Source organism: Vipera ursinii, assembly GCF_947247035.1.
Source record: "Vipera ursinii genome assembly, chromosome: 4".
NCBI classification, from domain to species: Eukaryota; Metazoa; Chordata; class Lepidosauria; order Squamata; family Viperidae; genus Vipera; species Vipera ursinii.
The window spans coordinates 34,980,409-35,007,379 of NC_139514.1; the positions used below are offsets into that span (position 1 = coordinate 34,980,409).

General features: G+C 37.6%; 1 protein-coding gene across 1 annotated transcript in view; it reads right to left on the reverse strand.

Moving 5' to 3' along the window:
* Nucleotides 1-16,093: 16,093 nt before the first annotated feature.
* CIP2A (cellular inhibitor of PP2A) overlaps nt 16,094-26,971 on the reverse strand; it is a 31,334-nt gene continuing 20,456 nt past the window's right edge. Inside the window, exons 14-21 of the mRNA XM_083361415.1 lie at nt 26,657-26,852; nt 26,111-26,185; nt 25,924-26,034; nt 25,401-25,597; nt 20,755-20,868; nt 19,776-19,858; nt 17,993-18,132; nt 16,094-17,404 (exon numbers count right to left, since the gene is read on the reverse strand). Coding sequence (XP_083217541.1) covers nt 17,234-17,404; nt 17,993-18,132; nt 19,776-19,858; nt 20,755-20,868; nt 25,401-25,597; nt 25,924-26,034; nt 26,111-26,185; nt 26,657-26,852 — 1,087 coding nt within the window. The 3' untranslated portion in view covers nt 16,094-17,233. The remainder of the gene's footprint in view (nt 17,405-17,992; nt 18,133-19,775; nt 19,859-20,754; nt 20,869-25,400; nt 25,598-25,923; nt 26,035-26,110; nt 26,186-26,656; nt 26,853-26,971) is intronic.

Below are 26,971 nucleotides of genomic sequence, written 5' to 3' on the forward strand. Positions count from 1 at the left end.
GGAATAACAGGCAAGTTTGGCCTTGGAGTACAAAATGAAGCAGGGCACAGACTGATAGAATTTTGTCAAGAGAATACGATGGTCATAGCAAACACTCTTTTCCAACAACCCAAGAGACGGCTCTACACATGGACATCACCAGACGGTCAACACAGAAATCAGATTGACTATGTGCTCTGCAGCCAAAGATGGAGAAGCTCTATACAGTCAGTAAAAACAAGACCAGGAGCTGACTGTGGCTCAGACCATGAGCTTCTCGTTGCAAAGTTTAGGCCTAAACTGAAGAAAGTAGGGAAAAGCACTAGGCCACTCAGGTATGAATTAAATCATATCCCTGTTGAATATACAGTAGAGGTGACAAATAGATTTAAGGAATTAGATCTGATAGACAGAGTGCCTGAAGAACTATGGACAGAGGTTCACAACATTGTACAAGAGGTAGCAACTAAAACCATCCCAAAGAAAAAAAAATGCAAGAAAGCAAAATGCAGAATTCCAGAGAATAGCTAGAAGAGATAAGAATGCCTTCTTAAATGAACAGTACAAAGAAACAGAAGAAAACAATAGAATAGGTAAGACCAGAGAGCTCTTCAAGAAAATTGGAGAGATGAAGGGAACGTTTCATGCAAAAATGGGCATGATAAAGGACCAAAATGGCAGGGACCTAACAGAGGCAGAAGAGATTAAAACGAGGTGGCAAAATTACACAGAAGAACTATACAAGAACGAGCTTAACGTCCCTGATAACCACGATGAGGTGGTCACTGACCTCGAGCCAGACATCCTAGAATGTGAAATGAAGTGGGCCTTAGAAAAGCTGAGCAACAACAAAGCTAGTGGAGGTTACAGTATTCCAGCTGAGCTATTCAAAATCTTAAAAGACAATGCAGTAAAAGTGCTACACTCAATTTGCCAGCAAATTTGGAAAACTCAGCAGTGGCCACAGGATTGGAAAAGATCAGTTTATATTCCAATTCCAAAGAAAGGCAGTGCCAAAGAATGTTCAAACTATCGCACCATTGCACTCATTTCACATGCTAGTAAAGTTATGCTTAAAATCCTACAAGGTAGACTCCAGCAGTATGTGGATCAAGAAGTACCAGAAGTACAGGTAGGATTTTGAAGAGGCAGAGGAACTAGAGATCAAATTGCCAACATATGCTGGATCATGGAGAAAGCTAGGGAGTTCCAGAAAAATTTCTACTTCTGCTTTATTGACTATGCTAAAGCCTTTGATTGTGTGGATCACAACAAACTGTGGCAAGTTCTTAAAGAGATGGGAGTACCAGACCATCTTATTTGTCTCTTGAGAAACCTATATGCGGGTCAAGAAGCAACAGTGAGAACTGGACATGGAACCACTGATTGGTTCAAAATTGGTTAAGGAGTCCGGCAAGGCTGTATACTGTCGCCCTGCCTATTTAACTTATATGCAGAGCACATCATGAGAAAGGCAGGGCTAGATGAATCAAAAGTTGGAATTAAGATTGCCGAGAGAAATATCAACAACCTAAGATATGCAGATGATACAACTCTAATGGCAGAAAGTGAAGAAGAACTAAAGAGCCTCTTGTTGTGGGTGAAGAAGGAGAGTGCAGAAGTTGGGTTGAAACTTAACATTAAGAAAACCAAGATCATGGCATCCGGCCCTCTCAATTCCTGCCAAATAGATGGGGAAGAAATGGAGGTAATGACAGATTTTATTTTCCTGGGCTCCAAGATCACTGCAGATGGGGACTGTAGCCAAGAAATTAAAAGATGCTTTCTCCTGGGGAGGAAAGCAATGGCAAATCTAGACAGCACACTAAAAAGCAGAGACATCACCTTGTCAACAAAAGTGCGTATAGTCAAGGCTATGGTCTTCCCAGTTGAAATATATGGCAGTGAAAGTTGGACAATAAGAAAGGCTGAGCGCCAAAGAATTGAGGCCTTTGAACTATGGTGCTGGAGAAGACTCCTGTGAGTCCCTTGGCCTGCAAGACGATCAAACTGGTGAGTCCTAGAGGAGATCAACCCTGACTGCTCTTTACAAGGCCAGATCCTGAAGTTGAAACTCAAATACTTTGGCCACCTAATGAGAAGGAAGGACTCACTGGAAAAGAGCCTAATGCTGGGAAAGATTGAGGGCAATAGAAGAAGGGGACGACAGAGAATGAGGTGGCTGGATGGAGTCCCTGAAGCAGTAGGCGTGAGCTTAAATGGACTCCAGAAGATGGTAGAGGACAGGAAGGCCTGGAGGAACGTTGTCCATGGGGTCACGATGGGTCGGACACAACTTCGCAGTTAACAACAACAATAACTAACTTAAAGTGAAGTGATGTGTACCCTTACCACCCTCACCCAGGAAGGAACAAACTGTTACATCTCAGGGATACCAGCTCTTCCATATCTCTCGTCAAAAGTTTCCTAAGTCTTAGCCCCTCCATCCTTTAGAATCTAGATTTTAAGATACTCAAAATGTAGTCCTCAATGGAACTACAATATAAGAGGCAGCTTTTTGCTTTAACTGTTTGGCTTTGAATCATAAGTGCGAGAGGAATTCAACCCGGACATTTTAAGAAGATAAGAAATAGCGTGCTTCAAGGGAAGTGAAACTTTGTGTGTCAAACTAATTGAAGAATGTGATTCATGATGTGTAATTAAGGGAGGGAGATTCTGTAGGATATGATATTTCAAGGGGAGGAGAATTCAGATTCTGGCATCCATCCATGAGTGCTGATGCTCCATTCTCATTAATACAGACTTATTTCCAAGTACTGTCTTTGTTGGATGATTCTGGCATCCATCCATGAGTGCTGATGCTCCATTCTCATTAATACAGACTTTTTAGAATAAACAATCATGCAGTATTCTTTAATCGGAACCATGACACATTAATTGTAAACTATGGATGGAATCTTAGATTATTTCCAAGTACTTTCTGTCTTGGATAATGCTAAATGCTATAAACAAATAAACAAATTATACATTTATTATGTGCTACTGAGATCTATAATACAGTGCTTTAGTTACATAAAGTGGTTCAGGAATAGACAACTTTCCTAATGCGGTTGAACACTGCAAGCACAAAGGTGGGAAAAATCAGGGCAATCTTGATCTGAAATATCTACTCAGGAAGCAGAGGAAAGGCATTTAATGCATCATAAATGAAAGGGCTGCAATGACCCTTGACCTTTTTTCTGTAATGAGGCTAAAATCTAGTGTTAACTGATAAATGATAAACCCTGGAATACAATACAGTACTTAAGCCTTTGAGTTTGATATTACTATGGCCTTTCATTCTGTTCAGATGTCAAAACTATTTGGCTAACTTATAAAACAGTTGAAATGTAACCTTTGAATACTAATATAAACAATTTGGCATGATATTTCTATAGTAATACCCAGCCAAGACAACAGCTGCCTCCTGACAAAATGAGTTCTTAATCAGATAATACCAAGCAAGAGCCTAATATGCATTATAGCTGCTGCTACTCTGAAGACATTAGGTCAGCATATAATATTTACTTTATTTTGTAAAGGCTTATTTTAAGTACATCATGCTCCTGTCTAGCTACTGTATCTTTTTATTAAGAATAGTCTGGTTAAAAGTTATTAATATATGTACGGTTGGAGTATGCTCAGAGAAAACAGTTTGCAGAGCATCACTTCATATTTTAAAGGAAAAATAAAAACTCTTTATATACTAGCAGATAGTAATATCGCACATATAGTCTTTGAGTTACATGTTCTGTACCAGCCTGCTACCGTCCCTGCAGAAAAGGCAACCCCTTTATAAACGGCAAGAGGCTGGAATGACGTCTGCCAAATTTATTACTACAAAAAACAAACAAGACACGAACCAAGATACAGGAGCTTTGAAACACTATCTGAGCGGTTGCTTTCAGCAAACCAGCCCTCCCCACACATTCCCTTTATAAAGAGTTCAGGGCGTGGCCTCTCTCTGCCTCCTTCCGAGAAGCCCCACAGCCTTCCTCTGTTTACTCCTACTTGACTGCCTCCTGCGTCGGGCGTCCTTGAACAGGGCCAGCTGTGGGTCATCTTCATCCACACTGTCAGGCTCACACAGCTGGGTCTCCATGGTGACCAAGTGGGAGGGGCCTGCCTGAGGGCTATCATCAGCAAGATCTTCAACCCCCTCAGCAAGGTCTTCAACACCCCCCTCCTCCTCTGAGTCATCCGACCCAACTGCCGAACCCACAGGCTGACCCTGAATCACAATATTAAGTACAACCATCTGTTCTGCTATTGTTCAAAGTTACGGGCGAGCTGAATAAATGATATTTACACCCAGTCTCCAAAGTTATGATGGTCATTTCATCAAAATTTGGGCATTTGGCAAAACATCCACAAGCTTGACCTGCTGGCCACATCATGCCTTCTTCCCAAGGCCCCTTCACCATATGCTTCTCAGGTCCTGTTGCACCCTTCACTGTTTTTTTCCTGCTGCTGACAAGGTGCACCCAGCCTGATTCTATGCCAGGCAGCTGCTGGGAAGCCAGATGTTCTTTCTAAAACTGGTCGTGCTGTTCTCCAAATTCACAATGTTTCAAAGATGCCTGAGGCCTTCTAAAACCTTCTGAGGCCACATTCACCATTCTCCAGATAGTGTGTGCTGTTCTTGTAATGCTTTGGAAGACTTTTGAGACCCTCAAAAATCTCACAGGAAAGTCATGCCCATTGTTCTCAAAAATGCACATGTCATCCTTGTGATGCTTTGGAAGGCTTCAGAAGCTATTTGGAATGGCATGAGTAGTCTTGAACAGTAGGCCTGGTGGTCAGTGGGAGTGTCAGGGTCAGCAGGATAGCCAGGCTGGTGAGCACCAGGCAGCAGGGTGAATGAAATACACAGGCTGTCAGACCAACAGGATCAGCAGGATGGCAGAAGCTGGGAGGGACCACACTAGGAGTGGCTTGGATTAGAGTAAGTTGTCTGATGACTGGTGGGATTTGGTTAACCACAGCAACAGAAAATGCTAGGATTGCCATGTGACATCATACTTTCAACCATATTGCTTAGCCATGGGCATTCTCGTGTCATTTGCCATTGTAACTGTATTTTTTTTTCTCAAACTAGAAGAAAAGATCTAACTTTCTTCTTAGGATGCTTCACTTATTCTATTCAGATAGTAAGATACAGAGAATGTTTTTTTCCCCCAAATTGATCTGTCTCATGCTTACCATTTTTTTCTCAAAAAAATAAGGTGGGGGAAAAAAAGAATCTTCACAATCTATTAAAGGTAGCCCTCATTTCATGACCACAATTTGGTCATTAAGCAAAGTGGTTGCTAAGTAAAATTGCAACTGTGCTTACAATCTTCAACTTTTCTTTGCTTTACTCATTTGTGAAAGACGTAAGTGTAAAGATTGGTCGCAGTTACTTTTTTAATCACCTTGTAAACCTTAATGGTTACTAAATGAGGCACTTGCTAAAGGAGAACTACTTGGACTTTAAAAACTCCAGGTGCTGCAATGAACTGGAATATTTTTAAGAATGCTATCTTTGTATGTTCACTGAGATGCAAGTCCAATTAAGGTCAATTAAACTTAATCACAGGTAATTGGATTGGAAGATTATAGACTATGGTCCTTTAATATTTTGTTAGTTTATGCTGTTTCTCATTGTCCTCATTGTCTCATTCTCATTGACATGTTTATTTCATGTCATTAGGCATAAATAGCTGGGGGAGAAGTATTGCTTTAGTACCATCATATACACTTATCACAGGGATTAAAGATTACTGAGCTGAGGTGTTCAAAATACAAATTGAATATAAAGCTCTTTGTATAGTCTTGTGATAGAAAAAATAGGACAAAAACAGCCAAGTCTTGCATTAAATCTTTGAGGGCGTTCAAGCAGAAGCACATAAACTTGGTAGTACTACGGTAGCAGTAATACTCTAACACAAAAAGCATTGACAAAAATGTCTAGTTTACACCATAATAAAAAGGAAATCTTCCAGTTAACTTTGATAAACAACAATCTTCTTCCCAAATTTTCATTCCATTTATAAACTCCCTGAGTTCAATTTTTTCTATTTTTTTCTTTTTTAAAAAAATTTATTTTTCCATTTCTTCCACAAACAAGTCAACAAATATACCGCAATACATAGATACATATACGTAAGTTTGGGTACTGCTCGTCCATTTCCCCTTTCACTGTATCCACCCTCCTTCTCTCTCTTTCCTCTTCTCTACTTTCTTTCTCCCTTTCTCCTTTCCTTCCTACTTCCCTCTTCTTCCTCTCCTCTCCTCTTTCCCTCACCACTCCCCTCCCGTTTCTCCCCACTTCTCCTCTTTTCCTCTAACCTTCCTACTTCCTTCTCCCTCCTCTACTCTCTTCCCTCTCTCCTCTCCTTTCTTCCCTCCCATTTCTCTTCCGACACAATTCAGGGGTAATGTCCAAGCAGCTCCTCTCCTTAGATTTTCAATATCTATTAGGTATGATAACATTAATTTTCTATTACATCAATATTTCTATAAATCTGACCTTCTCAGTATATGCTTCTATAAATTTTTATACTGCCTCCAGTTATGCAGTACTGTGTCACCTGGGTCTCCCTCTTTATCTCCTCATTTTTCTTCCATCTAAATTAGTGTTAGCCGTCTTTTAAGCATATTCTCTTTTTCACCCACTCGTAAAATTTTCCCCAAATTTCATAATACTCTGACTCTCTCTTATCTTTAATTATCATTGTTAATCTATTCATTTCCGCACATTCCATTATTTTCCTGATCACCTCTTCTTCTGGGGGAGCTTTCAGTGCCTTCCAGTTTTGTGCAAACACAATCCTAGCTGCAGTGGTTATATGAATAATCAAATATGTGTTCTCTTTACTATATTTCTCTGGTAAAATACCCAACAGGAATATTTCTGGTCTTAGTTCTATATGTTGTTGTATCATCTTTTCTATCCATGATATGATTATGTTCCAATAGGTTTTAGCTTCTGCACACGTCCACCACATATGATAGAAAGAGCCTGGTATTTGATGGCATTTCCAACATTTCATAGATCTGTCCTTAAACCTTTTAGCTAGTCTTTCTGGAGACATATGCCATCTGTAGAATATCTTATACATATTTTCTTTATACACTGTTGCCATTGTCAGTTTATAGTTTCTTTCCCATAATCTATCTAATTCAATCGTATATCCAAAATTTCTTGACCATTTTATCATTGACTCCTTAATTTACTCCTCCTCTAATTCCCTATATAATAAGTAGCTATACATTTTTTTAAAATCCATTTTCCTTCAGTTCCCGTATTTCATCTAACTCTGTTCTCCCCAAATTAAAACCATCTATTTTAGCATCTTTTTCATATCTAGATTGTATTTGCGTTCTCATGTGCCAATCCATCTTTATTCCTTGTTCCTTTAATTGTTGTTTGGTTTTCAACTTCCCCATGTCTGTTAGTAGGTCTTTATATCTTATGTTTCCCATTGTTAAACATATTGGGGTGTATTAATGCTTCCATAGTTGAGAGCCAATCTGGAATCCTCAAGTAATGCTTCCTCTTTATTTTCTCCCAAACCATCAATAAAGAATTCTTGATATGATGTCTCTGGAAATACCTGTGTATTCTATTTTTCCCATACCATATGAACGCATGCCATTCCAACTATAAATCATGTCCCTCTAATGTCAATAATCTAGAATTCCTCAGTAAAATCCATTCTCTCATCCATGACATTGCTGCAGCCTGGTAATATAATTCCCAATTAGGTAAGCTAAACTCACCTCTGAGTCTTGCATCCTGTAACATTTTTAAATTAATCCTTGCCTTTTCCCCCTGCCAAATATATTTCAGAATTATTTTATTTAGCCCCTCAAAATATTTCTTTTCCAATCTTATTGGTATTGTTGAAAACAAAAACAACAATCATGGTAATATATTCATTTTGATTGTTGCAATCCTACCCATTAATGATAGTTGTACCTTTTTCCACTTATCCAACTCTACTTCAATTTGTCTTTTCAATTTATAATAGTTATCTTCTTTAATTGTTATACATCTTGCTGTCAGATGAATCCCCAGATATTTTACCTTCTTTACAATCTGTATCTCTAACTTTCCCATCAATTTTTTTTTGTTTTTCAGTAATATTTTTCACTAACATTTTTTTTATCTTTATTAATCTTCAAACCTGCTACCTCACCATATTTTTCTATTTGTTCTAATAATACAGGTCCTGTCTCTAGTGGCTCCTCCAAGATAAATACTAGATCATCTGCGAAAGCTTGTACCTTATATTCCTCTCTCTTAACTTTCATACCTTTTATATCCTTATTCTGTCTTATAGTTCTATTTAGTATCCCTAGTGTCAGTACAAACAATAATGGGGATAAAGGGCATCCCTGCCTTGTTCCCTTCATAATATTAATCTTTTCAGTCATATCTCTATTAATCATTATTTTGGCTATTTGCTTACTGTAAATTGCTTTAATTACATTTATAAATTTCTCCCCAAAATCCATACTCTGTAGTTGTCTTATCATGAATTGCCAATTCACATTATCAAATGCTTTCTGCACATCCAAAAACATCAATGCCATCTGTTTTTCAGCATGTTTCATAGTATTCTAATGTGTTTAACATAATTTGCATATTGTCTCTAATCTGTCTTTTGGGCAGGAATTAATTTTGAGCCAAATGTATAAATTTGTTTAGGAACTTTTTTAGTCTTTTGGCCATAATTGATGTGAATATTTTATAGTCACATTCAGCAAGGAAATCGGTCTATAGTTCTTTATTTTCTGTATTTCCATTTCTTCCTTTGGTATCAGGGTAATAAGTGCTTCCGACCACGAATCTGGTATCTTAGCTTCAGAGAGGAGTTCATTATAGAGTTCCAGCATTACATTGCCTAACAGTTCCTGCAATGTTCTATATAGTTCTGCTGGTAGCCCATCTGGTCCTGGTGTTTTGCCGTTCTTTTGTTTTTTAATTGCTTCTGTTAATTCCATCATTGTTATTTTCTCTTCTAGTAGCTTTTTAAAGTTCTCTGATACTTTAGGTATCTCTGTTTTTTCCAAGAATTGTTTTATCCTATCATCTGAAACTGCTTGTTGCTTATATAAATTCTCATAATATTCCCAAGCTATTTTTTTCTTTTCTTCATTCCGGTGTTGTAAAGTCCCCTTGGCATCTTCCAGTTGTTTAATCCATCTCTTCTTTTTTTAAAAAAATTTTTTATTAGTTTTCCAATATTTACAATATCTTTAAAAAGCAATGTGGTGTCCAAGTTACAATAGTTTAATTTCAGACAAATACATATTATTACAAATCTCCACATATCATTTAGAAAAACTCAATATTTCAATGTTGATATTCATACATTTGTATTTTATTTTTTATTTTTATTATTTTTTATTAGTTAATCAATATTTTTATCTACTCATCAAAACATTCTCGTAATCCCAGTACCATCCTGTCTATTTTAATATTATCTATTTCAGGCCTTTTAAAAATGTTCATATTTCTTCAGTCTTATTCTTGCTTTCTTCCTTTGCCATGTCATTTTGCGCTTCTTTGCTTCAGGGTCATCAAAGCATTCTTGTATTACTATATCATATTGAAGTGGACCCCCAGTCTCCACCTTTAAAGAATTAAAGAATCTGCCAACAGCGCCACATCTTATTATTTTCACCTCTTGATACAATTGTCCTGGTCCAAATAAACTTCCTTCCATATTTTCTCCATCACCATCTTCAAAAACCTGTATTTGCTGACTGTTTAATTCTTCTGCCAATGTATTTAATTATTCAATTTCTTCTGTTGAGTTCTGTCCCAGTAAAATATTAATTGTAGTCACAGTTTGAGTTTGAGTTTGTTTCATCGAGATGCTTTCTAATTCTTTTCCAAAAGCTCTTATTTCATTGCTAGCTGTAGAAAGGAGCTGATAAGTTTGGTAAGATATTTCCCACAGAGCATGAATTTGTTTTTGAAACTCTTCCATTGTAAACTGTCACATCTGATGTTCAAGGTTACTCTTTATCTTGTTTTCTTAAATATTTTCTTGGTGTTTTTTTTTAAGAGAAAGTCAAAATTGCAATTTCAAATTTAGCCACTGAGTGTCCCCCAAGTACTTTAAGAGTTCTTTTCTTTTGTTATTTCTTTCTTAAATGTTCTTTTGTTTCCAAAAAACACCCCTGAGTTTGTTCGCCACCTCCCGAAGGGAGGGTTAAATTCCCCCTCCCTCTCCACAGGGGGGAAAGTACTTAGCAGCTTAATTAGGTGAAAAGAAGATGATTAAAGTACAAGAGAGGAATCTTACCCTCGTCTCTTCCATGCTGCTTTAATGTTGCCTGATAGTAGATTTGACTTCGGCTGTCTGCAGCCTAGGAGCTGGCCATATTCCTATGGTCAGTCTTTCGTCCGCCGGTACAAAGGGAATGCAGGCACTAATGAGGGGGTTGCTGCCCCCCACGTTTCTGCAAAAGCCTTCTGTCTGGACACCCCTCCAGGGTGACTCTTCGGTCCTTTTAGGACCCCCCAGTGATGCGAATCTGGACGTGGAAGACGGGAGCCGTCCTCCACGCATCCATTTACAGCTGTCGGCATACCAGAAGCCGTTTAATCCATCTCTTCTCTTTCTCCTTTTTAATTTTATATGTCTACCATCTCCCTGGTTTGTTTGCATGTTCAAAAAAGGTTTGTTTAGCTGCCTTTATTTTCATTGCCACTTCTTCATTTTCTATTAAGTTCATTTTATGCTTGTTCAACTCCATTAAATTTTTTATCTTTTTGTAGTTCTTTCTCAAGAGTCTTATATTCTTCCTCCAGTTTTTTCCTAATTTGTCTTTTCTGTTTATTCTTTTTCCCCATATAAGATATAGCAAGTCCTCTCATGTACGCTTTTGCCATATCCCAGACATTTTGAAGTGAAGTATCTTCTGTTTTGTTTTCCTTGAAGAAAACATTTCTTTTTCCATATATTGCTGGAAGTCTTTTTCATTCAAAACAGTTTGATTTAATGTCCATCTCGTTCTTTTTTTTGTCCGTTCCATATAATTGTGACTGGGTTGTGGTCCGCCCATGTGTTTGTTTCTATGTTTATATTTTGTGTACTTGTAAATAAGTCTATTGATGTCCATATCATATCTATTCTCGACCAGGACAGGTGTCTGTTAGAACAGAATGTATATTGCTTCTTCTCCGGATGTTTTTCTCTCCAAACATCTAATATATTTAATTCGTCCACCATATTATGGAAAGATTTTGGAAGTGTTCTCCTTAGGGTCTTGTTTTTTTTGTCATATTATAATCCAGCCCGGCCTTTACGATAGCATTGAAACCTCCAATCATACATATGCTCTCAAATTCCAATTCTATTATTTTCTGGTGTAATTTTGAATAGAAATTTTCTTGGTTTTCATTTGGGGCGTAAATTGCTACCAATAGTGTTTTTAAAATTCATAATTACTTCCACCATTAAAATTCGCCCTTCTTCATCTGAATATATCAATGTAGTTTGTATTGCTTTTTGAATATCACACCTCTTTTACTCTGATCTGCAAGTGAGGTATATAATTCTCCTAATTTTGGATATTCTAGTACAGGGGTCGGCAACCTAAAAAAGAAAAAGAGCCACTGGGAACCGGTTCCATCACAAATTAAAAAAAGAGGGAGCCGCGTGCGTGTGTCCATGCACGCGCATGCGCAAAAAGGTTTTTTGCGCATGCGCGGACGCACGCGGCTGCCATTTTTTTAAAAAATGAGATGGAACCGGTTCCCGGTTGCCCGACGGCGACGGCCCGTCTGCAAAGCTGCCGCTTTCGGCAGCTTTGCAGACGGGCCCGTGGCAGCTTCCTGAAAGAGCGGCGCCCCTGCCCATTCCGAGAGGTGCGCGCGCACCTCTCCGAACGACCGGAGGTGCGCGCGTACCTCCGCGCGAATGGGCAGCGGTGCCGCTCTTTGAGGAAGCTGCCGCGGCCCGTCTTGTGAAGCTGCCGAAAGCGGCAGCTTCCTGAAAGAGCGGCACCGCTGCCCGTTCGCGCGGAGGTACGCGCGCACCTCCCCAAAGGTTTGGGGAGGTGCGCGCGCAACTCCGGTCGTTCGGAGAGGTGCGCGCGCACCTCTCGGAATGGGCAGGGGCGCCGCTCTTTCAGGAAGCTCCGCGGCCCGTCTGCTAAGCTGCCGCTTTCGGCAGCTTCACAAGACGGGCCGCGGCAGCTTCCTGAAAGAGCGGCACCGCTGCCCGTTCGCGCGGAGGTACGCGCGCACCTCCGGTCGTTCGGAGAGGTGCGCGCGCACCTCTCGGAATGGGCAGGGGCGCCGCTCTTTCAGGAAGCTGCCGCGGCCCGTCTGCTAAGCTGCCGCTTTCGGCAGCTTCACAAGATGGGCCGCGGCAGCTTCCTGAAAGAGCGGCACCGCTGCCCATTCGCGCGGAGGTACGCGCGCACCTCCCCAAAGGTTTGGGGAGGTGCGCGCGCAACTCCGGTCGTTCGGAGAGGTGCGCGCGCACCTCTCGGAATGGGCAGGGGCGCCGCTCTTTCAGGAAGCTGCCGCGGCCCGTCTGCTAAGCTGCCGCTTTCGGCAGCTTCACAGACGGGCCGCGGCAGCTTCCTGAAAGAGCGGCACCGCTGCCCATTCGCGCGGAGGTACGCGCGCACCTCTCCAAAGGTTTGGGGAGGTGCGCGCGCACCTCCGCCCATTCGGGGAGGTGCGCGTGCACCTCTCCAAACGGGCGGTGCCACTCTCCATTTGGAGAGGTGCGCGCGCACCACTGCCCGTTGGAAGAGGTGCGCGCGCACCGGGCGGCTGGGAGCCGCAAGAGACGGCTCAAAGAGCCGCATGCGGCTCCGGAGCCGCAGGTTGCCGACCTGTGTTCTAGTAGATTTTTATGTTGTTTCTTAATATGGACTTCTTGTAAGCAAATTATGTCCATTTTTAATTTCCCCAATTTATTTAGTGTTTTTTTCTTTTTATAGCTGAATTTAGTCCATTTACGTTTATCAAAATTGCTTTATCTCTTCTTCCATGATTATTTATTTGAAGTTTTAGTTGCTCTCATTATTCTCATCTTTGCTCTTTTGCCTCTTTTCCTCTTGTCCCTTCTCTCAACACCCTTTCCTCCTGTTCTATGCTATACTTACTGCGTTGCTTCTCTGTCTCGTTTCCTTGCTGTCTGATTACTCTTTCCCCTCTCTTCTTCTTCTTGCTACTCAAAGTATTGATCATAGAAAAGTTCTGCTTTCTCTGTGTCCAGTCTATGTCTCTGTTCTTGCCAATTTATCATTACTCCTTCTGGTATTAACCATCTAAAATTTATCCCTTTTTTAATTAAGCATTTTGTCAGAAATTGATACTCCTTTCTCAGGTCTCTTACTCTTCTTGGGATCTGTTTTAATATCACTATCTCTCTTCCTTTGTATTTTATTTTAACATTTCTCAGCTTCTGTAGTTTATCTGCCCTTAATGCTTTTTTTAGTAAATCTTATATGCACCTCTCTGGGGAGAGTATTTCTCGTTGCATATCTAGTATGTATTCTAAATATCTCATCTATATCATTAATTATCTTTTCCTTGCTTTCCTCCAATGCTTCTGCTAATATTCCCGCCATTACATCTGCTAGGTTCTCTCCCTTTTCTTCTTCAACATTTTGGAATCTTAAATAATAATCAGCTCTATCCATCTCTAAAGCGATGATCATTTTTTCCTGATTCCTGTCTGTTAATGTAAGTCGGTTATCAATCTCCTCTAGTCTCTTATCTGTTAATTCAATTCTTTCTTCAGCTTGTTGCAATCTTTGTTCATTTTTCTCCATCAGTTCTTTGACCTCTTTTACGTCCTCTTCTAGTTTACCAATCCCTTCTTTGAAGTCTGTGTGTAGAGCCAGTATCATATTTTTCAATTCCATGTTAGATCTCTCTTGCTGCGTTGTATTGTCCAGTGATTTCTGTGCCACCGGACTCTGTGATATTAGGGCAGCTGTTGCTGGGTGTGTTGTAGTCTTCTTCATTTTCTCCAGTAGTTTGTAATCCAAATGTCGATGGGGTATTATAATCCAAATGTGCTCCAAAAAAAAAAAAGTACAAAAAATTTCAGTGACAAGAAAAGGTGAGAACAAAGGGAAAAGGAAAGAAAAAGAAAAAAGCCAAATATTCTTATATCTTAAAAAAGAAATTAATCCATACAGGTTACGCTCTTTGTTCGTTTCAGAATCTCCGTGCCTTAGTCCAAAAGAAGAGAAAATAAAAAATATGGTCTCCAAAGTAAAAAACAATCCACCATTCCGCAAACTAAAAAAACAGACTCTGTAAACTTCTAATCAGTGAGTCCAGCAGCTATCATTCAAGGTCACTTACTCTCCCTTTTCCTAAGCTTCAAGAGTATTCTTAGCCGAGATACTTGATTCATTGCCTTCTTTTGCCTTCCATTGTTATCCACCACTGCAGTTCCAGAAGAGGAGCAGTTTAAAAATCCGCTCCCCCCACTTCTCCACGGCTTCAAATTCTTATTTTATTTATTTATTAGTTGGATTTGTATACTGCCCCTCTCCCGAAGGACTCGGGGCGGTGTACAGGGCAATTAAAACACTATATTCCCCCCCCGTTTCCAGCATTTAAGGTTTCTCAATCGTCTCACCCAGGCAGTCCTCCAAACTTACTTTCAAGATCTTCCAAGTTGCCACCCCGGCTTGTGATGGCTCGCAATGGCTGTCTGATAGCTGCTGGTCCGGGAAGCTTCCGTCGGCTCTCCAGGAGGTTGCGATCCCTCCTGTGTTGCCAGAACTATGCCTCTGGGAAGACCTGTTCTCATCTTTCTTTAATGGAAACTTATGTTATTATCTCCACTTGACAAATGTAACTTAAGTGTGTGATTTCTTTTCATCATCCTAGCATGCACTGTTGTACAGTATATACACAATAGTAAAAAGTACAGTACGTACTCTGTCTTAAAGCAGTGCATCTAGTGGTACCAAAGGTCTTGTCTGTGGTGGCTGCCTCCCTGTGGAACATCATCCCTAGATAAGATTGGCCCCCACTTTGACAGTCTTTCTCAAGGCCCAGATCAGGCCTAGGGGCCCAGAGTGGTGTGGAGCCTATCAAATGGCTTATTTGATTGTTGTTGCTAGAATGGTAGTGTTATTGCTTTTTATATTGGGTTTTTATCTTGCAAGCCATCTGGAGTCATTGACAGTAAGTTGGGTGGCCATATAATTTTTCTTAAATAAATATACTAAACGTGCTTAACATGCTACTGAAGAAAAGCTGTGGATCTATAAGAGTAATAAAAGTGTTTATGACACAGTGAGATTAAAGAGTTTGGGACAGCTAGTTGCTTATATTGAAGTATAATAAAATCTCAAACTTCAAAGGCAGAAATACAGTGAAAACATGGAACATAAAAATCAGGAACATGAGAAAAGCCGCACAGAGAAATGAACTGGGCATACATTAACATCTTAGGCATTATCTAATAAGAGGGGCCGTAAGTGAGCACTTTTAGCTAAAAGTTCATACTTATTACTCAAGACACACAGGAATGGCATTGCTTTCATAATTAGGAATGATATTGTAAGGGCAATACCTGGGTACAATGCAAACAGTGATTAAATAATATCAATTAGACTTTGCAGACAAACCTTAGTTAATAATTAACTAGGTTTATGCCTTAACCATTGACACAGAGAAGATTAACAGGTTATCTGCTCAAGTTTTATCTGAAATCGACATAATATGCAAGCATTCTGTGCTGTTTGTGGTTGCCATTTGGAATACCAAAGTTGGAAATATTCAAGAGGACAGCCTAGATGGAAAGCACGACCTAAGAAAAAGAAATGAAGAATGACTTACCAATTTCTCCCAGTCCAATGTTTTTCATTACTAACAGTATTCCAACAAATAAAATTACACCTTCATATGCATCATACATGCATATATAGTACATCATACATGGGCATCATTAGACTGAATACACCTTTTTTTGGTGGAAAAGAAAAAGATGGAAGACTTCAGTTATTACAGAAAAGAATGGCAAGGGATTGGCTGAGGAACTAATTATGAACTGCTCATGCGAGCTCCAAGTCAAGATAAATTGGAAGAAAAAAGTAAACCAGTTTTCATCAATCAAAGATCCATGTATAACTTGAGTTATTTATTTCCTTTTCCAGAGACAAATTATGCAATTACAACAAAAATATAAAAAGACCACTACAGATTCCATAATAAATACTTCATTTAAATGTCAAATAACACTGCCAAGTTGCAGACAATAGCTTTCAAAAATATAATTGACAGCATCAATTGCACATAGTTAAAGAGGAAGGCTGGCATGTTGAATTTAAAATATAAAGGTATTTGTTGAAATGTTGGCATATGATCACTACCCTCTTAAGTGGAATTACTACTAATTGTTTTGGAGTTTCAGTGTCTCCAAACATAATCAGGTTTCATTATATCATTAAAGATGACAGATATATAAAGTACATGTATATAAAGTATATGTCCTTGTCCTAAATGGTGTAAGTTGATTTTTAAACTATACATATTGGTTGAAAGTTCATTATTTTAAAACATATTCATGCAATAGTTTAAAAATATATACTATTATTGTCTATCTTCAGCAAAAAAATAGGTTTGTAATAAATACTAGAAAATGTGTAGAATATTTTTAAAAGAAACAAATACAACCTGTGACTATTATATTCAGAAATCTCTAAATTTGAAAAACTATGAATAGAATTATTTGACATTTACACTAGAAGGTAAACTGAATATATGAAAATGAGCATCTATTCTGTTTTTGGGGGAAAATTCAGACCTCTTTTAAATGTGCAATTCATTAATGTCTATCTGTATTGTAATACGGGACTTAAAATGTTGTTTTCTACATAATATATATATATATATATATATATTTGCATACTTTCATTTTGAAATTTATAGGTTAACCAGCAAGATTTCAGGTACAACATTTTATATACAAGGAAATGAAAGCTTTTGTAAAATCATTTTGAGTAGAATTACTAACTTAAGTAAACCTATCATAGTTGATAATTTGCACATCAAATTGGTTTTTACTTAAATGTTTTCTAAAATTATATCCAGTCCTTGTTAAATTAATAAACAAGGCAACCAATAATGATATAGGTATTAGTATCAAAATGAATAGAATATAGCCTACTATTCATAAAAGCCACAATATCTTCAAGGAAAATTATCTAAAATATTTTTCATAACAAAACATAAAATGGCATTAATTGCACACTTATATAATCTGCTTTATAAACTGAGATTCACAGTTTCTGCACTTAGTTTACCACCACTTAAGCTATGGATCATTGCAATCATATGAGAATGTTTGTTTAGTTCTTCTTGCTGAAGCTTGATTAAAGCCTCCTTTTCTTCTAGTCGCCCTTCCAACTGTGACTTCTGAACTTCCAAAGAAGATGCCTGAAAATACATATTACACACTATTTAATATAGCTAACAAACATGCAGATATGCATTCTGTTCACATAGGGTGAAGTCAAAATCCAATAAATTCCACGCTATAGATAACAAAACTTACTTAGAACATCTAAACTGACAAACCAGTCGGCAATTAGACAATAACTCATAAAACATGTTTTGAAATGGTTTGGTTGTTAATTACTAATTGTGCTAAGTATATTTTGGACAATGATTCAGTCGATAAATTATACTCATCTAGATAATATATACATATATACCTTTTGCAAAATAAAAATGAAAATCAACAAAAAAACTTAACAAAATAAACCAGATTAGGTTTTTAAGGCACTATTTATGGATGTAAGCTGCTTAATGTCTATTATTTTTTTATGAATCTAAGAAGGCAGTCTTTTTTATTCGAGAGTGTATCTCATTTAATTCAATATATCTTTAGCAATATTTGCAACCTCTATCCATTTTTAATTTTATTTTGTTCAATATGTATACATATCAACAATGAATTTATTCTATATTCCCTAGAATCACAAGAAGTGGCAGCACACAAATAATCCTAAATAAATAACTTACCTTAATACTCAGTTCTTTTCTTGCCTGTTCAGTTTTACTTAGATCTTTTCTAAGAATGTCCATTTTGTCCTCCATATCTATTTTTTCCTTCTGTTTGGCTTTTAGTTTTTCTTCCTGAACTTTTATCTTCTGTTGTAAACCTTTTAAAAAATATGTAGGAAAAAAAAAGGGTGACTCCAAAATTTTTGGACACTGATACTTTCCCACAACTATCATTGCATGAATTGTGCAGCACTGCCATCTGCTGAACATTGACCGTTCACATTTTATAGTCCTCAGCATTTGTCTTAATAAAGATGCATTTTTCAGTTTAGTGCAAAAACATACTTGACTTGAAATGGAGATTTTAAGAAACACAATTCACTTAACCGTGGCTTCTTTAATAAACCACTAATGACAGGTGACATTGAACCAAATCCAAAGAAATCACATTCCAGCTCAAAGGAACATGTGAACTCAGATTTTTTTTTCCTAATTTGCCTTACATACAAATAATTTATTCTGAACAACTTAAATTGCTTGTATTAGTTAATTCAGCAACTTACATGTTTCTCAATATATCTGGCTACAACAATTACTATTTCTAACTCATGATGAGACATCTGTTATTTGGCCAGATAAAGAAAGTATTCTCTTGTGGTATTGTTAAAAAATCTGTGCTGTGACTTGTGTACTGATATTCCTGTTTCTATTAATCACCAAGGAAAATACCCTGCACTTTCAGTTACTGTTTGCCAAAGGTTTTTCTTAGCATTTAATTGTGAGTCCAAGTACACATAGTCCTCAACTTATAATCACAATTTAGCCCAAAATTTTTGTTGCTAAGCGAGAGTTTTTAAATGAGTTTTGCCTCATTTTACAACCTTTCTTGCCACAGTTGTTTAGTGAATTACTGCACTTGTTAAATTAGAAACACAATTGTTAAGTGAATCCAGCTTCCTGTTGACTTTGCTTGTCAGAAGGTCCAAAATATGACCCCGGGCCACTGCAACATCACAAATATGACTCAGTTGCCAAGCATCTGAACTCTGATACGTGACCATGAGGATGCTATTATAGTCATAAGTGTAAAAAACATTCGTAAGTCACTTTTTTCAGTACTGTTGAATGGATACTAAACAAATTGTTGTAATTCAAGGACTATCTGTAATGGAACATGCTGTTTGCCAAACATAAGCACCTTGTCTAGTGAGGAAAGAACTCTAGCCCATAAATATAATTTAATTTAGGCAAAAACCAGATCCTAAACAGCTCAGGGGTGATAAAATATAGCAGCAGGCTCTAAGGGATTATGCCCTTCTGTTGCCAGGGCAGAAGATAGGGAGTAGCACTTTATTTTTTAAAATATTTGCTTTTTAGGCTTTCTCACTAGCATTAATAATGCTTGAAATAAAATAGTTCCCTGCCAGTTTTGGGAGAAGACTAGATTCAGCTTGTCTAATTTTTTAGTTTGGCTTTAAAAAATGAGGGAGCAGGACTTGTATGCTTTATACCAAAAGTATTAGAGGCAAATAGTTCTGCACAATGTAGAAAACAGGTTTTTGAAATACTGCTTGTCTTTGGGATGTCTTAAAAGGGAACATAAAAATGAAGGTTAACAGCTTTTCCAATATAAAATATGTAATGATATAAACAGACTGGCAATGAAATGTCTACAAGAAAACAAACAAGCAAAGAGAGCATGAAGAACCCAACAAATATGCAATAATAGAACAGACGAATTTTTTACCCTTTCTCTATAAGCAATATGTGTGAAAAATCTGATATACTTATAGGTACTAACTTGATATTTGCCCATCTTTTTCTTGCATCTGTTTGTTCAATTCTTTTCTATGTTCTTCTGTTTCAAGAAGCTGAGCAACAGTTCTGAAATTGTAGGCATAAATATTAGCTTTCACATTTTAAAATACATATGAAAAATAATGATGTCTCTAAGTATCATACTGTAGTATGTATGCCATACATGTCAAACACAAGGCCCGGGGGCCGGATCCGGCCCGCGAAGTGGTTTCATGTGGCCCACAAAGCCATCCTGGAAACAGTGAGGGAACGGCCCCCACTGCCTTGGCCCTGGCCCAGAGACCCTCCTTCTGCCAGAGACACTCAGATCTGTCCCACTCCTGCCCAGGCCCCCATAGGCACCCTTGATGCGAACGATGTGGAGCTGGCCATGCCCACCCAGTAGGCCATTTGCACTCTAGCCACGCCCATGCTGTAGGCCACACCCACCCTTGCCACACCCACCCGGCCCCCTGAGGGCAACCGCAATGCTGATGCAGCCTCAATGAAATTGAGTTTGACACCCCTTATGTATGCCAATTACAGCCTTACTTGTTATCAAAGTTTATTTTCATAATATAGACCTTCAACAGGGAGATGTACCCAGACCCAAGTGAAACTTTCAATGTCATTTAATAATGTTGAAAACAGGAACTAAGAAGAAAAATGAGTCAGACAAAAAGTTGAAGTTGTATGGGTAACAAGTGAGAAAAAAAGTAAATAGTACAATTAGAATAGGCATAAGATCTCAAAGTCATACAACAATATAAATGTGGGAATCTTAGCAACAGGAAATAAATTTAAAAATATTTTTATTTAGAAATAATTTTAATTTTACTAGTAATCATCTGTCCCCAATTACTGAATAACCTTTATCATGGCTGTTTGACAAAAAAAAATCTATACAACTTTTGTTACGATTCAACCAAACCATTTAATTTAAATGAAGTTTTCTTTAAACTTTACAAAACAACTTAACTTACTTTTCATTCTGTTGGTTCAGTGATTCATTCAGTCTTTTAAGGGTCTCAAGTTGTTTATTCAGTGAATTACACATTCCTTGCAGATTGTTATATTGCTTTTCAATAGTTTCATGCCTAAAATTTCCAAATTAGTACTATTAAAAGGAATGAATGCTATGCAGCTTTCATAATGTAATATTTGATAACATATATTAGAATGTGGGGTCCTTGGTGCTCTCTGACTTTGATGGTTTTCTTGCAAATGTTTCATTACCAACTAGATAATAGATCAGTGCAACAAAACCTTAGTTCAACCCTTAGCTATAAATATTGTTTTCTATTGGTATATATTAGAACCTCCTTTCAAATTCATCTTCTTTCTGTGTTTTTGGAATTGTGTGTTTAGCACTTTAAGTTCAACTTTTAGCACTGAGGAAAAGTGCTAAATTCCATGAGGAATTCTGATAAGAATACATATTTTTAAAAAAATATTTCTCACCAGTTAATATTTCTCGCCAATTAATCAACAAACTATTAATTTTCTATGCAACTTTGCATGGAATATAAGTATGATTTTTGAACAATTAGAAGCAATAAAAATAGTTATTTTCTAACAATAAAAGTGACAACAGAACTTGATCTATCAACAAGAAATAAGTAACATCTGCAGTTAATTTTTACTCATACTTCTATTTATAGGAATTCTGTTTTGAGATCTACAAATATTCACCAAGATACTTCCCAATTTCCAAACAAGGTTGTGAACTCTTAAGATGTTCTTTACATTGCTTCAACCAGGCATTTTCTCTCTTAAGAGTTTTTTTTTTTCGATCTTTGGGGTTTTTTTTATTTTGGGGGAGAGGTTTGTGCAAACCTTGCAGTTTCTGTTGCTTCTATTTCTATCACTTTGCCTTACCTATTAGAGGGTATGATAAAAAAGTTCCCATAGCTAAGCAACAGTAGAAAAAATAACTGATAAGATTAAACACTAAGACCTAATTTTGCAATTTGGTAGCCAAACTTGATTGTAGTTTTCATAAATAAGTAATCTGATCTTATGAGATAACGTTCTCATACCTATGTACAGTAATGGCCAGAATTGTGGAAACCTTTGGGGAAAAGTGTACATTTGAGTTTTGATAGCTAATAACACCACCTTTTTTGGAGTATATATCAATGGAAAGATAATTTAATCAAGAATGTAATGCAACAAAGTTATCAATTATCTGTATTCTATGAAAGGTTATAGCCAAATAACCAGAAAAAGGAAGCACATGCTTAGGTTGATATCAGGTAGCTTTCCTTCATCTGATTGTAGCCAATAAGCATGAGTGTTTAGAGAGCCAATCAGGTGTCATCTTGTTTTGGCAAGGAGCCAATCAGATCACAGTAGGATTCAGTTACTGATGTCATGTATTGAAGCTGAGATGACATTTGTAGGTGTGTTATGTGATCGCTATCAAGTTGGTACTGTCCATAGGGCAATGTATGGCAGTGAAAGTTGGACCATAAAAAAGGCTGAGCGCCAAAGAATTGAGGCCTTTTAACTCTGGTGCTGGAGAAGACTCCTGCGAGTCCCTTGGACTACAAGACGATCAAACCAGTCAGTCCTAGAGGAGATCAACCCTGACTGCTCTTTAGAAGGCCAGATCCTGAAGCTAAAACTCAAATACTTTGGCCACCTAATGAGAAGGAAGGACTCACTGGAGAAGAGCCTAATACTGGGAAAGGTTGAGGGCAAGAGAAGAAGGGGACAACAGAGAATGAGGTGGCTGGATGGAGTCATTGAAGCAGTAGGCGTGAGCTTAAATTGACTCCAGAAGATGGTAGAAGACAGGAAGGCCTGGAGGAACGTTGTCCCTAGGGTCGTGATGGGTCGGACACGACTTCGCAGCTAACAACAACATCAAGTTGGTTGGGTTTTTTTGTGTTCTTTCATTTAGTGAGCTTGTAAAACGTAATAGAATTAAAGTAATGGTGCAAAGAGTTGACTGGTCACCCAGAAAGCGATGTAAAATAGTGTTATTAAGTGAACAAGGCTACAGTTAGAAGAAAAATTGGTGGAAACTTAACCAAAGATTGCATTTCTAAGTTTTTGAAGAGGTATAAGGAGACTCAGTCACTACAAAACCACACTGGTAAAGGCAGGAAAAGGTGCACAACAGCAAGTGATGATAGAAGAATTAAGAGACTGTGCCTATGTGACAGAAGAAAATCATCTGGGTGTATACAAGATGAAATGGTGCAATGCAATGTGAAGTTGAGTGCAAGGACTGTTCGATGCAGACTGCAAGAATTTGGCCTAAAATCTAGAATGCCACACAAAAAATTTTTTATCTCTCAAACAAAGGTTGAAAAGACTAAACTGGACTAAAACCCATGTTACCTGGACAGAGGAACAGTGGGACAGTGTTATTTGGAATGATGAGAACAAGCTCTCCCTGTTTGGTAGTGATGGCATAAAATACGTAAGGAGAAGAATCGGAGAAGATTTACATCCTGATTGCATTACACGTACCATGAAACATCCAGTCAGTGTTATGATCTGCGGCTGTATGACATCAAAAGGTGTGAGCAGAATTTGTGTGATTAATGGGAATATAAATGGCCAAAAATGCATTAATGAAATACTTGAGCCCAAACTGAAGCCTTCCGCACATGATCTTTTCCAAGACAATGAAGCATTTATATTTCAACAAGATTCAGCTCCATGTCATGTTGCTGCTGTGTGCAAAAAGTGGTTTCAGGATAATCATATTCCACTGCTGGAATAGCCTGGGAATAGCCCAGACCTTAATCCAATTGAAAATTTATGGAGCCGACTAAAGAAACTTATTACTCAGAAGTGACCCAGCAATAAAACCCAGTTAATAGAAGCAATCATTCAATCTTGGTCTCACATTATAACAGCTGCAGAACTAAAGGATTTGGTTCACTCCATGGAAGATGTTGTAAGGCCATAATTCATGCTAAAAGTTACCCAACTAAGTATTAACTGACATGGTCATAATTTTTGTATATCTCATTTTTTCTACGTGTTTCATTTTTCTTCTTTATAACTGCTATTCTAATAGCAAATCCTTCATAACAGTTATTGCATTATATTCTTGATTAAATTATCTTCCATTGATATATAGTTTTATGGTACTACTCCAAAAAAAGGTGATGTACCTCAAATGCACACTTTTCCCACAAGGATTCCACAATTTTGGCTACTACTGTAGAATAAGATTAGCAAAGGGTTCAATTTAGCTGTTGTCTATGGAGATTCTCAGTCATCCAGATCATGGTTGTTCCAAAGGTGGTTTTTCTAGAGGCAACTGGACTTTCTTGTTTTTCTTTGAAGACATTTCGCTTCTCATCCAAGCTTTTTCAGCTCTGAAAGATCCTCAGGAGGATCTTCAGCCAACACAACATATGTGCACACTTTAAACCCAAGAATACATTAAGGCAGAAGCTTGTCCACCCCAAGGATAAAAAAACCCAAACACAAACTAAGTAACATGGTATATGCAGTACAATGCAGTGACACATATGCAGATCTATTACATTGGGGGAAATCATTTCATAAACACATGGCACAATGTAGGAGAAAAAACACATCAGAACAAAATTCAGCAGTCCATCTGCATTTAAAAGACAAAGGCCACTTTTTTGAGGACAGGAAAGTCCACATTTTGGACAGAGGATCGCTGGTTTGAAAGAGGGGTCAAAGAGGCCATCTGTGTCAAAACTGAACAGCCCTCCCTCAACAGAGGGGGAGGGATACATCATCTACCTCCAATCTTCAACACAGTCCTTTCAGCAGTTCCAAGAAGGCTCCATACACATTTCTACCACTCAAATGACCTTGAAAACACAGATAAACCTCCAAGTGGTCTCAATGACTCTCTTAAAAAATGAAAATGACCAGCTGTTTGCAAGGAATATAAATCTTTCCATTCCCCACCATCCAGTCAGAGCTGAAGAACCTTCTTGGATGAGAAGTGAAACGTCTTCAAAGAAAAACAAGGAAGTCCTATTGCCTCTAGAAAAAGCACCTTTGGGACAATTTAGCTGTTGGCTTCTGAAAACTTCCAATTTGTCCAAGTTTTGTATTAATGCTTTACTTAAAAGCTCAGCATTTACATTTAAAATATTTGAGATAATATATAGGCCCTTACTATCTAAATTTTGCAATATCTAATAAATTTCAACCAACACTGTTTGAAGAGTAGAAACTTCTTTTCTCTGCAACTTTTTTTCAACCTATGCAGTAAAAGAAAGAATAGTGCCCAACTTTATTAAGCTAACATCCAACACTCTGAAGAATTGTTGGCACTTACAGGTAGTACTAGACATATTAGGGCAATTGGAATCAGGATTGCCATCACTAAGAAGATGTGATCATAAAGTCCAAACTACTTTGCATAGAAATGACAATAAAGGTAATCCTGGCTGCCATTAAATAAATATCAATGTCATTAGATGAGGCAACTTCATGCCAACTTTCTTTTAATTATAGAGCTACAAATTCTATTTGTCAATAACAATAAAATCTCCATATTCATCCTTTTTGATGATATAAACTATTATATATAAACAGTTGTATAATCTGATAATCTGAGTGCTAGCTTTTTTTTTTTTTTGCTTTCCATGTAGAAATGCTTAGCAGGGTTGTATCTTACTTTTGAAGCAGCTCAATGGAAGATCTTTTCAGTATCTCATATTCTTCTGCTACTGTTTGTAGTTTCCGATTATGCTGAAATAATTGTTCAATATCATTTTGTGCCCGTTCAGATTCTGTCTGCTGTGCTTTCAATAGTGATTCCAGATCTTCATTTTTCCTTTCTGTATCCTTCAGCATTGAAGCAAGCGTCCTAGCCTTTTGGAATTTGTGCAAAATGACAGTTCCATTGTGTGAATGAAATGTTAGGACACTAGACCAATGAACCATGCTATTGGTAAAGCAACACTTAAGGCTTTTAAATTTTAAGAACCCAGACAGCAAACTAGTCTTTAAAGCATAATTTGGAGATATACAAATATCTACGATCATAAAAGGATAACATTTTTATTCCAAGTAAGTGAAACCCTAACCTAAAGTTTATTTTCAAATACAAAACAAGGCAGATTATATGAGCAATTTTGTACTGACAGATGTACATATATAATAAATGAATCCTTATATGATAATTCTGCTTTACCCACCTCAGATTCAGCTTGAGCTCTCTGGCAACGATACTGGGCAATAAGTCTATCGGCTTGAGAAAGAGCTAATGCCTTTGCTTCCAAAAGGTCCTGCAACCTTGTTTCCTTAGACTAAAAAGAAAATTGCAAAATGAACTGCACATTCGGAGCATGCCCATGAAAAAAAAGATCTATTAGATATACTCACTGCCAATGCAGACAGTTTCTGTTCATATACTTCCATTATTTCAGATACCCTGATGTCTGTGACTGATTCCTTCATCTGTTGGAAATGTTCATATTATAAGCTAAAGCAATATGTTAATCTTAATTCAAAATTGTACCTATATGGACAAATTAAAAACTTGACATAAGGAATGACTACACAAGTTCAATTGACAAAGTGACATCATACAAACCTGGGTATTAATGATATTAATATAATTATTGAAATATTGCAAAATATTTTTTCTGTGACCCTATCACTCATATTTATAAACACAGCAAATGAATATTATTTTTTATATTAATGGATTCTATAGCACATTGATTATATGGCACTGTAATGATGAACAAAGGTTCATATATATTATCTTACAAAATCAATTTACTTCATTGTCTTCATTCAGGTATTTAGTGGAGTTTGTCCAAATTTCTGGGTACTGCAGATTCAAGTCCCATACTGAGCTACACTATACTGCGGTTTAATATATCGAGACAAAAATGTTTTTATGTTTGTGTTAAAAGCACTAACCTCCAAACCAGATTGGAGTTTGTGAATCAGGTCCTGAATTTTGAAAGTTGCAGCATCACCATCATTGGGATGGCAAACATTAGAGGATTTTACTGAATTTACAGAAGTCATGGATGCTTGCAGGTGACTTCTTTTAGAGACATGCTCAGATTCCTGTTGTCTGTAAGCATTATTGGCTGCAATACTCTCACCAAGCCTAATAAAAGCATACACAAAAAGTGGAAAAGTGTCTATTTTATAGAAGAAGCTTAAAACGTGAAATAATGGCAGTTTCTCAAGGTAGATTTTCAAAAAGATTTTTATGAAAGGAAGTAT